General features: G+C 43.3%; 1 protein-coding gene across 29 annotated transcripts in view; it reads left to right on the forward strand.

Annotated features, from left to right (window-relative positions):
- The window catches only part of LOC121277508 (sorbin and SH3 domain-containing protein 2-like), a 315,758-nt gene that overhangs the window by 163,820 nt on the left and 137,964 nt on the right, over positions 1 to 13,974 (forward strand). For 19 of the 29 annotated variants that reach the window (XM_041187079.1, XM_041187087.1, XM_041187081.1 and 16 more), the window contains 3 exons: positions 1,234 to 1,260; positions 1,987 to 2,129; positions 4,156 to 4,806. In XM_041187079.1, the coding sequence (XP_041043013.1) occupies positions 1,234 to 1,260; positions 1,987 to 2,129; positions 4,156 to 4,806 (821 nt within the window). The remainder of the gene's footprint in view (positions 1 to 1,233; positions 1,261 to 1,986; positions 2,130 to 4,155; positions 4,807 to 13,974) is intronic. The other 10 variants (XM_041187102.1, XM_041187097.1, XM_041187100.1 and 7 more) reach the window with 2 other exon arrangements.

A 13,974-nucleotide genomic window follows, 5' to 3' on the forward strand; every position in this document is an offset into this window, starting at 1 on the left:
TAAGTGGGCAGTTCATACCCAATTAAGGACATTACCTTGCCTCCGCTACTATTAAACCAGTGACATTTGGACCTGTTGCCATGCAAGGAGCATGATGAGCAAACTGGTGTGGGGTTGCTTGTGGTCTCTGGGGTTGTGGGGAGAGGGTTTGGGGTGTGGTATCTCATTCAAAGGCACTTAATGCCTGATCGAGGGACCTGACATTGAGAAGGGAGGGAGCCACAGATAGCTGCTACCTGCCCTTCCTGCTGACCACCTGCCCCCAAACTGCCTCCTCCTGCCTTCACTTGCCGGAGTCCAGGGATCCAAAAAAGGTCTGAGCTTCGGATGGGGGTCTTTCCTGCAGCGCTGCTGACCAAAAGAGCTGCTCACCTCTGATTGGCTAGCAGCTCTTGGTAGGTGGGATTTCCGCCCCGGGTACTTGATCCCAGTGAAATTGCCTGCTTGGCACGCAGTACCGGCAGGCCTTAGCAGGAAGGGGCAACATGGGTCTTTTGGTGGCTCTCCAACTGACAGCTGGGAACCTGTTGCCCCCCCCATAAAAATCTCCCCATTGAATGAGATACCTGACACTAGTTCAAATGAAAAACCATTTTGAAAGAAAATTACAGTTAGGTAGTGCTTTTCACGATCTCAGGACATCCCAAAATCCTTCAAAGCTAATGAAGTACTTTTTGAAATGTAGTAACTGTTTTAATGAAAGAAACTTGGCAGCCAATTTGCACATGCCATGCCCACAAATAGTGATGTGTTAATAACCAAATCTGTTTGTTTTTGTGTGTGATGTTAATTGAGCCAGGATACTGGGAATAACTCCCCTGACCTCCTTTGAAATAATGTCATGGGATTTTCATAAGTCAGCCTGAGGAGGGCCATTGGAGTTTCATTTTAAAGTCTTACCTGAAAGATGGATATTTTTTACACATCGGTAATTTTTAAGCGCTGACTTCAAAGAAGTAACTTTGCCAAGTTTACATAAATAAAGTTTCGGGGACTTAATGGTTGGGGATTAAATTTATAAAAACAACGATTAACGTAAGACTGAAAATAGCATGCAAGTTTATGCTTAAGATTAAGCCCTGTCACCATTTCCATTGCAGCCCAGTGCATTGGAGAATATGGTAAATGAATATCTTTCTGCTAACATAAATGTTTTCTGTGAGTTATCTAGATTATACCTATTTGTGATGTCTGGCTGGCAGCTTTCTCATTGCGTTATTTATTCTTTTTAAGGTAATGAAGCACAGACACCCGATTCAGGTAAAGATCGTTATTTTCTCTGAAGAAAGCCGCATTTGTGAGTTCGCCGCAGGTCGTCTTGTTTACTTTTACAGAAAGGCATTGTGATGATAAGCGTCCATAGAAGATTTCCTGTCTGAGACTGCATTTCCCCTTGTGAATCTGCTGACTTACCATTTCCAGATATTTAATGTTTTTTAATTTAAAAAAAATGCTGGAAGTTTTAATCGATAAAGTTTTATAAATTAATGCTGGAACCCAAAGATACAATTGACTAGCAGCAGATCTTGTACTGCACATTTTGGAGCTTTATTTTACAGCAGAAACCAATACTGGAGTAAACAGATTGCACTCCTCACTGGAGTGTGAGATGATCAATGTGTTGTTTTTCTGTTAGCTGCTGTGCCCATCAGTCTGGTTTAAGCCATGAAGTTTCCAATGACTGGGGTGTTGCTTTTCAGTTTATACCTCTTTGATGTAATTTTTTGGATTCCAAGTGCCGGGAAGAACATTGTGCTTGTGTGATGGGTGGGATTTCCCATACCACCACCTGACACTGCACCCCCAACCCACCCCACCTATTCTCCTTTGTATTGCTAGGTGGGAATGGGATGATCCCTATTCCTTGACGCTTTATACCAGGTCCAGGTGGCAGACACATTGGCTCTCACACTGTTAACCCTGTAACCCAAAGAAGCATTTGCTGCCCTAATCTATCTGAAAGGAAGCTTTAATTGTCTCCTGCAGATGTTTGGAGATCTTACAACGTTAATGATGGCTTCAGAGGGGCACTGAATGGTGAAACGCACAGCTCATCACTGGCCGCCAAAGGTTTCCGCAGCGTCAGACCGAACCTTTCATTTCCGGAGAGGAAAACGCCTCCTCAGCAGGTGAATGGCAGCCAGCCGATTATGTGTAACAGTGCGTCTACAGTTAGAGATGTGTTTTAGAAAGAGAGGCTGTCTTATGGCTCATTAAAATATGCTGCCTGCCAGCACTCTATCCATTGTCAGGTAGTTGGAATAAAAACATGGCAATATGATTATCAGATACACACTTGGTCTTTTCCAGGCACTGCTTGAAGCTGGTAATACGTGTCATACTGACAGAAGTGCAGGCATAGTAAAAGCTCATTGTAAGCAAACATTCTAAAATGCTAATTGCCTTGTTGCGGGTTTAACCCTGATTTATTAATGAATATGCTCTACAAATATTATGTTGTCCAAGAACTTGTTGTAATTACTGTTCTGGAATTAATGTAACATGTGCTATTATGATTATAGATACTTGTTTGTCACCATGTTAGATTAACATTAGGGTTTTGCAAAGCACAGACTGAAAATCTCAGATCCTGCTGGTTACTTCTCAGGATGAGATCTTGAACTTCAAATTGCCCTGTTGTTTTAATTTAACTTCCCAGTTTTGTTTTGTTGTTTGTTCTGCATTTCAAAAGAATTAAAAGTATAGGGTTTTATCCAAATGCCACTCAATTCTGTCAGAGTTAGAGCTATGCCTTGAGGAATGAAGTCACCAGGGAGGATTTTAATAGGCAGTAAAGAGTCAGCTCCACACCTCTTTTAGTCCAAGGCTGTGGTTGGTTTGCTCAAGTGCTCACTTTAACACGATACATTGGCACTGACTGAATCTTTTAATCTTACCAGCTTGGCTATTTTTGTTTGTTCTTCCCAAATGGGGGAGGACTCTAGATGCAGTTGTCAGTCAAAAGGCACCTATTTATGTACCTGAAGAGTTCCTGATACAGATCACAATAGGTCAAATCCTTGATTTGTGCCTGCGCTGAGTTAGCTGCTCTCAGGTGTGGCGATAATTGAGGCATGTTTGGGTTGGGGAGTGAGGGAAACAGTCCGGGTGCCTGATTTGAGTAACTATTTGGTGAGTCTTGCTGAAAGTGTGGACAGGATAGGATTCAACTATGACACTGCCCCACTCTGGTTGAATATATTGCTGGAACATTTCTTCATAATACCCCAAGAATAATGGACAATTGAGTGAGGTACCCAGAGGGTTCTGGCACCCATACAGCTGTGTACTACCAAAGAACTTAGCATCTTCAGGTGAGCAGCGAAGAGATAACATTGTCAAAGGGAGCAAAATTTGGGATGGAGATTCAAGTAAGTAGCAGATACTGTTTTAGTGACTATTTATCTTGTTTCATCGTTCTATTCAAATGCCCTATTTAAGAGCAAATTGCAAAAATATCTACACACCATACTGAAAAAAATTGTATGAAAATTCCAAAGTTAAACAAATGGAAATTTCCTGACCAGACATGTTAATGAGCAGCAATATTTTTATTCATTTAACATAACCTGGTGTACAGTATTTCAGATAAGGCTGCACCCAAGAATAATGATACGCTACAGCGGCATTGCCTTGGTGCCATCACTGTGCTGTTAAAAATAATCTGTGAGGTGCTTCCACTAGATAAGCAATATGATGGCAAAGTGTATGCTATAGATCCTGTTGATGTTTTTGTCATGTATGTATGTACAGTTGGCAAGAATATTCACACAACATCACTTTGTATAAATACTTAGTGTAACTGAGATGAAGAAATGAGGGGTGCATAGCATTTTCTGCTCAAAGCCCTTTAATTTGTTGTTAGATGCAAACTGTTTAAGATAGCTTATAAATGCTTTGTGAATGTAATTAAACAGGAGATTTTTTTTTTCAGATTGCTCAGCTCCAATATCGACACTCTAAAGTCAATCTGATATATGAGCAATTTGATATATAGGCTAATGAGCCACATTAACTGTAACCCTTAAGTATTAGTTAGGATAATGCTCAAATATTTTATTTGAAATGAATTCTCCTTGCTGATGTTATCCATTTTTGTTTTTCTTTCTTTTTGTATGATTTCTGTCTTTCCTGCTGTGTGGTTATCTTTGACAGGTTCCCTCACCACCACCCAGAAAGGAAAGCTTTAATTGGTGTTCACTAACAGGCCCTGGCAGCCACCATACACCACTTAGTTCAACCCAGGATCTTACACATGGCAATTGGCCATCACTCCTAACACCTAGCCTGCAAATAACCTCCAATGTTACCCATTTGACTAACAAGGAAGAGTACACACAGAGCTCATCGCGTTTGGTTCGACACCCCAACACAATTTCCCCTTCTGCACAGCAGCCACCAACTTCCCAGAGCATAACTTGCAAAGTAGCCGATAGCACTGCTGACCCTTCACTTCAGACAAGCCATGGGCACTCCCAAGAGCGTAAAGTCACTGCCATCAAGCTAACCTTGTTGGAGGATCAGGTGGTTGCTAATTCCCACTGTGTGCAACAGCCATCCAAGCCTGACACTGATGTGAAACCCTCACTCCATTCACTTTCACTTGGAGATAGGACAGAGCCTGAGAGACACACAGCCTCTCTTTCCATTCAGATAGCTCCAGCAAGTCTGCATACAACAGAACCTGGGCTCGACACACAAGGATGCCCACCTGTATCTGCTGCAAGCAGTGGAAGAAGTCTACATGAGGACATGTTACAAGTGCTTAATGCGCCATCTTGTGCACGCACCTCAGGGCATCATCTGGTATATACTTTTTTTTATTGGCAGCAATTTTCAATGTAGTTAACATTTCATTCCCACTTGCAGAGGTCTTAGAAGTTAACAAGTTAGCTCTCAATCACGTTTAACAGTTTAAAGTACAATCAATGGCTTAAATTATCTTTTAAGTAGCATTATTATATCTGTAATTGTACATTGGCAATTCATCTTTCTTGCACTGGCAACTTTAAAGCTGCAGTTTGTCTACGCAGAATAAATTTCAGGAAGAAACCCCATTTTAGAATGGAAAAGTAGGGATTGATACAAACCCTCACTCCCTTGTCACTTATGTGGGCAAGCCTATGGGCAAATCTCTTGATTCCAAGTAATGGTTCCTACTCTGCAACATCAAAACTTTAAATTAGGGGAAAAGTGAATATCTATTATCTGAAATAGAAACAGGAAATGCTGGAAAAACTCAGCATCTGTGGAGAGAGAAACAGAGTTAACATTTCAAGTCTGTATGACTCTTCCTCAGAGCTTATATCTATTATCTGATGTTTTGTTTGCATTGATGCAGTTGGGTCACTAACCAGCATCTCCCTCACCTGATACCTGCTTGGCCACCCGTGGGGCAGGGTTGAGCAAATTACTGATACCTTACACACTGCTGCTGCTTCCAGCTCCCTCCTCTGCTGATACCTGTCCTCTTCTCCCCCAGGCGGCCAAATTATATTCCACTGCCATGACACCCACCCCCACTTCAAAATTTCATTCAGCCCGAAAGCTGAAAACCAAGAAAGCTGCTGGTAGCTGTCCATTATATAAACTGCCCAACGGAAACCCAGCTGAGATGATTAAACAGAATCTTGTGTTTGAAGTATCCTCCACAAGAGCTATTTAATTCCAACACACCTTATTACCGCAGATACTCAATGACTGGAATTGGTGTTTTACCATAAGAAGATCTAAGTCGTTAATGACATTAAGAGGGCAAGAGTGCATCTTGTCCAAAATAGAATGAGATGTGGATCAAAACACCTGTTTTGCAAGGAGAAAGAAGGTCTTGGTTTGAACTCACTCCCCTCGCCGCATATCCAAATACAGCACAACTAAAATTAAAGGCTGAAGCAGTTGCAACAATCTTCAATTAGAAGTGCCAAGTGGATGATCCAATTCAATTCACTCCATGTGATATCAAGAAACAGCTGAAGGCACTGGATAGTGCAAAGGCTATGGGCCCTGACAATATTCCGGCAATAGTACTGAAAACTTGTGCTCCAGAACTTGCGTGCCTAGCCAAGCCGTTCCAGTACAGTTACAAGACTGGAATCTGGCTATGTGGAAAATTTCCCAGGTATGTCCTGTACATAAAAAGCGGGCCAAATTCAACCTGGCCAATTACCGCCCCATTGGTCTACTCTCAATCATCGGTAAAGTGATGGAAGGGGTCAAATAATAGTACTATCAGGTGGCACTTGCTTAGCAATAACCTGCTCACTGACGCCCAGTTTGGATTCCGCCACTCCTCTCCTGACCTCATTACAGCCTTTGGTCAAACATGGAAAAAAGAGCTGAACTCCTCAGGTGAGGTGAGAGTGACTGCCCTTGACATTGAGGCAGGATTTGACTGAGTGTGGCATCAAGGAACCCCAGCAAATCTGGAGTCAATGGGAATTGGGGGGAAAACTCTCCACTGGTTGGAGTCAGCCTTAACACAAAGGAAGATGTTCGTGGTTGTTGGAGGTCGATCACCTCAGTTTCAGGACAGCACTGCAGGAGTTCCTCAGGGTAGTGTCCTCAGCCCAACTGTCGTCAGCTGTGTCATCAATGATCTTCCTTCCATTATAAGATCAGAAGTGGGGATTTTCATTGATGGCACAATGTTCAACACCATTAGTGACTCCTCAGATACTGAAGCAGCTCATGTCCAAATGTAGCAAGACCTGGACAATATCCAGGTTTGGGCCGACAAGTGGCAAGTAACATTCATGCCACACAAGTGCCAGGCAATGACCATCTCCATAAAGAATCTAACCATCACCCCTTGACATTTGCTAACATTACCATCAATGAATCCTCCACTATCAACATCCTAGGGGCTACCATTGACCAGAAACTGAACTGGACTAATGATATAAATACTGTGGCTACAAGAGCAGGTTAGAGGCTAGGAATCTTGGGGTGAGTAATTCAGTTCGACTCCCCAAAGCCTTTCCACCAAGCCTTCTACAAGGCACAGGTCAGGAGAATGATGGAACACTCTCCAGCTGCCTGGATTAATGCAGCTAATGATGAAGCTCGACACCGTCCAGGTCAAAGCAACCTGCTTGACTGGCACCCCATCCACAACATTCACTCCCTCCACCCCCGATGTACAGTGGCAGCAGTGTGTACCATCCACAAGATGCACTGCAGGAACTCACCAAGCCTCCTTAGGTAGCACCTTCCAAACTGCCATGCATACCACATGACGACAGGTCCACCTGCAACTGGGTTAATACCAGTAGCGGTGGGATGCGGTCCTCAAGTGGTCATTAATTAGGCCTCAAGAAGGAACTCAATTGGTGGTGGGATGGGAAGGTTGATCATGGGCCTTCCTGTCCAAAATATAATTCTGGCAGCAGCAGGAAGGTGGCGGGGTTCAGGTGCGCCACATCCCAGCTAAGTACAAGCCTTTCCTGCCTCTAAGCTCACCACCAGTGAGAGCAGAAGGTTCCACCCAGTGTTTCAGGTTCTTGATCAATGATCAGAATCATCATCAACCGGAAACTTAATGCCTCTTTTCATAGATGCTGCCTGACTTGTAGAGTATTTCCAGCACTTTTTTTTTTTTGTTTTGATAACCTGTTCAGTGCACACATTGCATTGTTTGCCATGATGTCCTAATTCTCTGCACAAAGTAAGTGAAAATGTGTTGCTCTGGTTCGCAATACCTTGGTAGCAGATTCCCTTTTTGCCTCCATTATTTATATGAGCCTACACTTGAATGACTTTGCCGCAGAAATCCATAAATGTAACAACAGCTGCATTAGATTATTAGTCAACCTGAGGTAAAATGGAGCAGTGGATACTCAAGTCTTTCAAAGCCACCAATATATCTTCCGTAAAAATCCCCGAGCATCTTTAATACTGGGGACATTTTTGAAAGAGGCAAGCATGTGCCACACTTTTACCTGAGTTTATTAAAGGCTTGTAGTTTATACAGTGGATGGATTAGGCCTTTTCAGGTCATATCTGTTTTAAAGGGTCAAACATTTGGCAAACCTATTTATTCTAGAAGAACAAGTTGCATTGCTTACGAGTAATCACGTAATAAAAGGATTTGTCCATTACATCCACTGATTTTCCCCCATGTCTGTGGTAGAACATTTCACTGTCATGCTTCTACAGTCTGGAGTTCTCTGCCCTGTAATATCTCTCTCTATCTTCAAAAGGTGCCTCTTTGGGTGCAACTTTGGTCACTGCTCCACAACTCTCTTCCCCTCCTTCCTTTCTTTTCTCCCATTGAAGCAACTACTGTTGCTTTCCTGATTTTAAGGCGTTGTATAAATTTTTGCCATATTGTTCTGGAACTTGCTATGATTTTTTGCCTATAAAGAGGTGGGGTGGAGAAAGAAGAAGTCTACCTTTTACCGAAATCGTCCAGGTTAGACTTGAGCTGTTTTAAAATGACATTCTGTATTTTTATTAGAAGAAGCTTGCTAGCATTGAAGATGTGATAGAGACTTTACACCTGGTTATTGCATTGGTATTGGTTGTTATAATTGATGGCGACCTGACGAACATGTTAAAAGACTGAGTTTGAAATCAATCGTAGAAAATTATTAATACAAAATTATTAATATAAGGGGAAGACAGTGGCATAGTGGGAATTGGACCAGTAATCCAGAGGCCCAGGCTAATGCTCTGGGAGTATGAGTTCAAATCCCACCACAGCAGCTGGTGGAATTTGAATTCAGTTAATAAATCTGGAATTGAAAGCTGGCCTCCACGATGGTGACCATGAAACTATATTTGCTTGTCTCGTGTCATCTGCCATCCTTACCTGTTCTGGCCTACATGTAATTCCAGGCCCACAGCAATGTGGTTGATTCTTAACTGCCCTCTAAAACAGCCTAGCAAACCACTCAATTCTAGGGTAATTAGGGATGGGCAACAAACGCTGGCCTTGCCAGCGATGCCCGCAACCCGTGAAAGAATAAAGCAAAAAAAACATAGCAACAGAAGCAATATCCCAGAGATCAGATCATGCCTGAAATCAGGCATCCAGTTGGCAGGTTCTGAGCTTCATTCTCCTGTTCGTATGGACATAGAGACCAGGTGATGTTCGTGCTGGATCCTCATTAACACGAGTCATGGGGTTATCCAACACTACCTGTGCTGCTTATTGGTTGTGCGCTTGTTTGGATGGTTGGGAAATCAGGCGCCTCAGGCAAACCTGCATGCCTTAAATGGGCGCTGCACTCTGACCTCAGACAGGAGGGAGTGCTTGTGAAAAAAGAAATGGCTACAAGACTTGAAATGTGGGCCTCCGGATTCGGCCATACCACAGTGGACAGGAGAAGGGAGATGTGAGTTTCTCTACCCCTCACTGCAGGAACTCACAACACCGTGGCCACCAGTGGGACACAGTTATGGAGGAGTTTGACACCAGGAGCTTAGCTCCAAGGATATGCTTATGATTTCAGGGGGGGAGAAAACAACACCCCCCCCCCCCCCCACCAACCACCCCCAACTTATTGTCACACCTGCAGTCATGTTACTCACAATATAGCCCTCCCCCTCTTTCCTCAAACACAGCACCATTCTTTGCTGCACCTCCACCTCATATTCAAAATTCTCTGTACTTCATACTCTCTCCACCATTGCAACCCTCACATCCCCACACCCTTGCATCTTCCACACAGAATATGAACTAAACCTCCATGACAGCCACATTCTCAAATTATCATCACACTTAACGTGTTGCGTTACCATTGCTGAATCCCCCAGTATCAAGATCCTGGGAGTTACCATTGACCAGAAACTGAACTGGACTCGCCATATAAATACTGTGGCTACAAGAGCAGGTCAGAGACGAGGAATCCTGCGACGGGTAACTCACCTCCTGACTCCCCAAAGCCTGTCCACCATCTACAAGGAACAAGTCAGGAGTGTGATGGAATCCTCCCCGCTTGCCTGGATGTGTGCAGCTCCCACAACACTCGAGAAGCTGGACACCATCCGGGACAAAGCAGCCCCCTTGATTGGCACCCCATCCACCACCTTCAACATTCACTCCCTCCACCACAGGCACACGAGTGGCAGCAGTTTGCACCATCTGCAAGATGAACTGTAGGAACACATCACACCTCCTTAGACAGCACCTTCCAAACCCATGACCACTGCCATCTAGAAAGACAAGGGCAGCAGATGCTTGGGAACAGCACCTGAAAATTCTCCTAGCCACTCACTGTGCCAACTTGGAAATATGTTGCCGTTCTGCACTGTCGCTGGGTCAAAACTCTGGAACTCCCACCCTAACAGTACTGTGGGTGTACGTACACCACATGGACTGCAGTCGTTCAAGAAGGCAGCTCACCACCATCTTCTCAAGGGCAATTAGGGATGGGCAATAAATGTTGGTGATGTTCACATCCCCGGAATGAATTTAAAAATACCTTCTGCAGAGGTCCCTGACTCAATATGGTAGTTGGTGCACTTCCGCCTGGAATGAGTGTTATCACTGCCTGTCTTGAGTACGCAGTTTATGTCTGTAAAACGACTGTAGTGCAATTGAATTTATGGATGTTAGAAAAATATAGAATACATAAAAAATATAGAAATCCACTGACCTTTCAGACCCCAGTTTGAAAAGCTGCATTGAGATGCCAAAATGGCAAACATCGTAAAATGGTTCCTTTCTGTTCTTTTACTTATTTATTGCCTTTTAGAAATCAGCAAAGGTCAGAGACTCGTGCTTTAATGATGTTTGGCTGATCTCAATGGGCCATTGAATGGGTTGAATGGAATATATTGAATGGATGGATGGGTGGATATATCGTGTTGTGTACTACCATGTCAGGCCATTGTTCTCATTTTTCAGGGTAAACAAATAATTCTCTCAATTGTTCTAAGTGTAACAATTCATCTAAATTGTCTGCAGGAGCCTTAAAGGAGCAAATAATAGTGGTAGAATTGCTAATATTGTGAGTTGATCACAAATTTAATTTACAAATACTTTTGAAAAATGCTCTGTTCCCCAGGCAGCCTATGGCACAGATGTTTGCCCCTTCAACTGATGTTCACAGACATGGGGCTTTGTGAATCAGGAATGTCCCAGAAAATTTGTAGTTAGCGATACAATTTTATAATTTAGAAACTTCCAGAGGGATTTGGGGAAATCTCATTCAGTTTAAAATTAGTAAAGCTCCAGTTTTGATATTAAATATATTAAAGATATTAAATCTCGGCTAGAGTGGAAGTGACTTCAACCTCACGGGGTCAGGGCAGGGGAAAGACTACCTCTAAGTTGATTAGTCACCCTCCACCTACTGAAGTTCAGCTTGGGGGTGCGGTTTTTTTTATTATTCACGGGATGTGGGCATCACTAGCTGGGCCAGCATCTATTGCCCCTCCCAAATTGCCTTTGTTCAGAGGGCATATAAGAGTCAATCACATTGCTGTGGGTCTGGTGTCAGAGTTGACAGCTGCAGTTGAGGACAAGATGGGATTGAGGCCTTCTTCATGACTGTGAAACGCTTAAGCTCACAATTTAAAGCAACAGTGTACGTTTATATAACACATTTAACAAAGTAAAACATCCCAAGGTGCTTACCGAAATCAATATCAATTAAAAAAAAAAGATTGAAATATTGAACAAGGGAAAGGTTATCACATCAGCACACATGCCCTTGCAGTATTTGATGAAACAGGGAAGAGGGGATTGACTGTTTCTAACCGCCAACCACCACACCCCCCCCCCCCCCCCCCCCCCCCCGCTTTATTGGGCTGAGCAGTTTTTTGATGGGACAGTTTTAGATGGAGATTTACACTGTATCCCTGGAATTTAGAAAGTTAAGGTCTGTTGCTGCCAGTTCAATGTGATACCAAATTCAACCAGAACTTTCCTCAGCTGAACTTTGCCAAACGTTAAAACTGTCCTGCGAAGCTCAGCCTATATTTTCAGCTCTGATTCTTTTTTTTTGTCCCTGGGACGTGAACAGCATCATCAAGGCCAGCATTTGTTGCCATCCCTAACTGCCCTTGCTGTGAATATTTTGCCATCAAGGACGGTGGGGAAAAGAGTTGTTTTAATTTTAAAGTCAACTTTTTCCTGAAATTTTCCAGGTTAGTCTTGGAACAATTTTAAAATGATATTCTGTATTTATATTTAAATAAGTTTGCTGGCATTAAAGTTGCAATCGAAGCTTGCCACTTCTTATGGATTGGTGATCTTAATTAAAAATAAAAGGAAAAATACTGAGGTTGAAATCAATCGTAGAAGATTATGGCTTGATGTCCATCACCTAAGGTGGGTAGCGAGAAAATTCCCGGCTTGGCCCGCCGGCCTTGGGTGAGAATGCCCGCATTGCCGGGGGCGGGTGCAGGCTGGAGATGGGCCAGCTGACCCACCTTGTCGAGGGCAACTAGGGACGAGCAATAAAAACTGGTCCAGCCAGCAAAGCCCACATCGCGTGAATGAATTAAAAAAAAAGGGCAGAGGCAGCAACAGGGGCTGTTGGGTGTCAAGACAGGCTGTTTAAGAGACCCGTCCCAGTGCTGTGCAACTTCACCCCAGTTATTATAAAAGCACAAAGGCTTGCCAGTCCTCCCCCCTCACACTCCCCATGCCACCTCATCCCCCCCACTAACCCAGTATGGCCCCCATACCACCAATGTCAAGCATGGGGCATGAGGGACTTTGGGTGGAGGGGAATAACTTAACGTAGGGGGATAAAGAGTTACAGAGGATGGGTGGAGGGCATAGGGGACATTAGGGGCCATAGGGGTGTGTGTGGAGGGACATGGCCTGGAATGGGGATATTGTTACAACCGCTCTCCGGGTGAGGTCCCCGAGTTTGTTAATTTTCCCAACGGGACCCCAATTTTGTTATGCTCCCGGGTGAGGAGGAACGCGTTGGCTCCCTTTCCTTTATTCAATCCTCTTGGTTGGTTGCAACAAGGTTAATTTGAAAAAGATCCTTTCTCCCGTGGATACCTTTTCTCAGTCCAAATGCATTTATATTTCAGAAGTAGCCAATTTAGCCAGGCTTTCTTGAGTCAAAGAAAGAGTAAGTTTTATTAGTTACTAAAAACCCGAGAAAAATAATAAAAATTCAGCGCCCATGCACACCGATCAGAAATGAGAAATTAAGAGTCCAAATAAAAATTTTAAAAGATATACGAATCAGTCTTTGGCTTGTCCATGAGGCAGAGACGGCGAAACATTGCAGCCATTAAGTTGGGTGATCCTGATAGAGCTGACTTTGGCATTTTCACAGTGGTTTGGAGATACTTGGTTCTGCAGGTTAGTGGAACAAGCTGTCCTATCTCCTTTTTGACTGTGGTTTCTTCTTTAAGTGCCCGTACTTTGAGTAACAGAGAGAGAGAGACTTTGCCTGCAATTGCAGGGGTGACCAGTTGGTTGTCTTGTGCTGTCATTCCCACAGCACACGAGCACACACTTGCACTGCTCTGCAGCTAGCTTTTTAACCCATTTTTTTCCTTGTGTGTTCTTGTAAGGGAAAAAAAAGCCTTGCTTCCAGAATCTGTTTTCTTTGATCTCTGACTATTTTACACGTTCTGAGATGTGAATCAACAGGAAATGGATTTTAGATGACTGCTGAGATGTGGTAATCAGTCTTTTATCTCTGCAACCACAGGAGATTAAAGTTCAGTTTTTTGTGTCTTTACTATCTTCCTTTCAAGTGTCTCTGCTTGAAGAAGGCCATGATACCTTTTCAGCTGCAACATTCCATGTTCTCTCAGGACAGATCTGTTAGTATAATCCAAATAGGAATTTTTCCAGCAAGTGGTCAATTTACATTATCAGCTATCTTTTGCTCAGTGTCCTTGCTCGTATTTCTTTAAAAATACATACGTCTTCCTTAAGTTCTATAAGCCCGTAAGTAATTCAAAATTGTAATCAGTTTTTCATGACATTCTGAAGGGCCAAAGGGATTGGGAGGGAGGCATAGCTTGACATAAGAAGGACCTTTTGAATTCACT

The sequence above is a fragment of the Carcharodon carcharias genome, chromosome 4, assembly GCF_017639515.1.
Source record: "Carcharodon carcharias isolate sCarCar2 chromosome 4, sCarCar2.pri, whole genome shotgun sequence".
NCBI lineage: Eukaryota > Metazoa > Chordata > Chondrichthyes > Lamniformes > Lamnidae > Carcharodon > Carcharodon carcharias.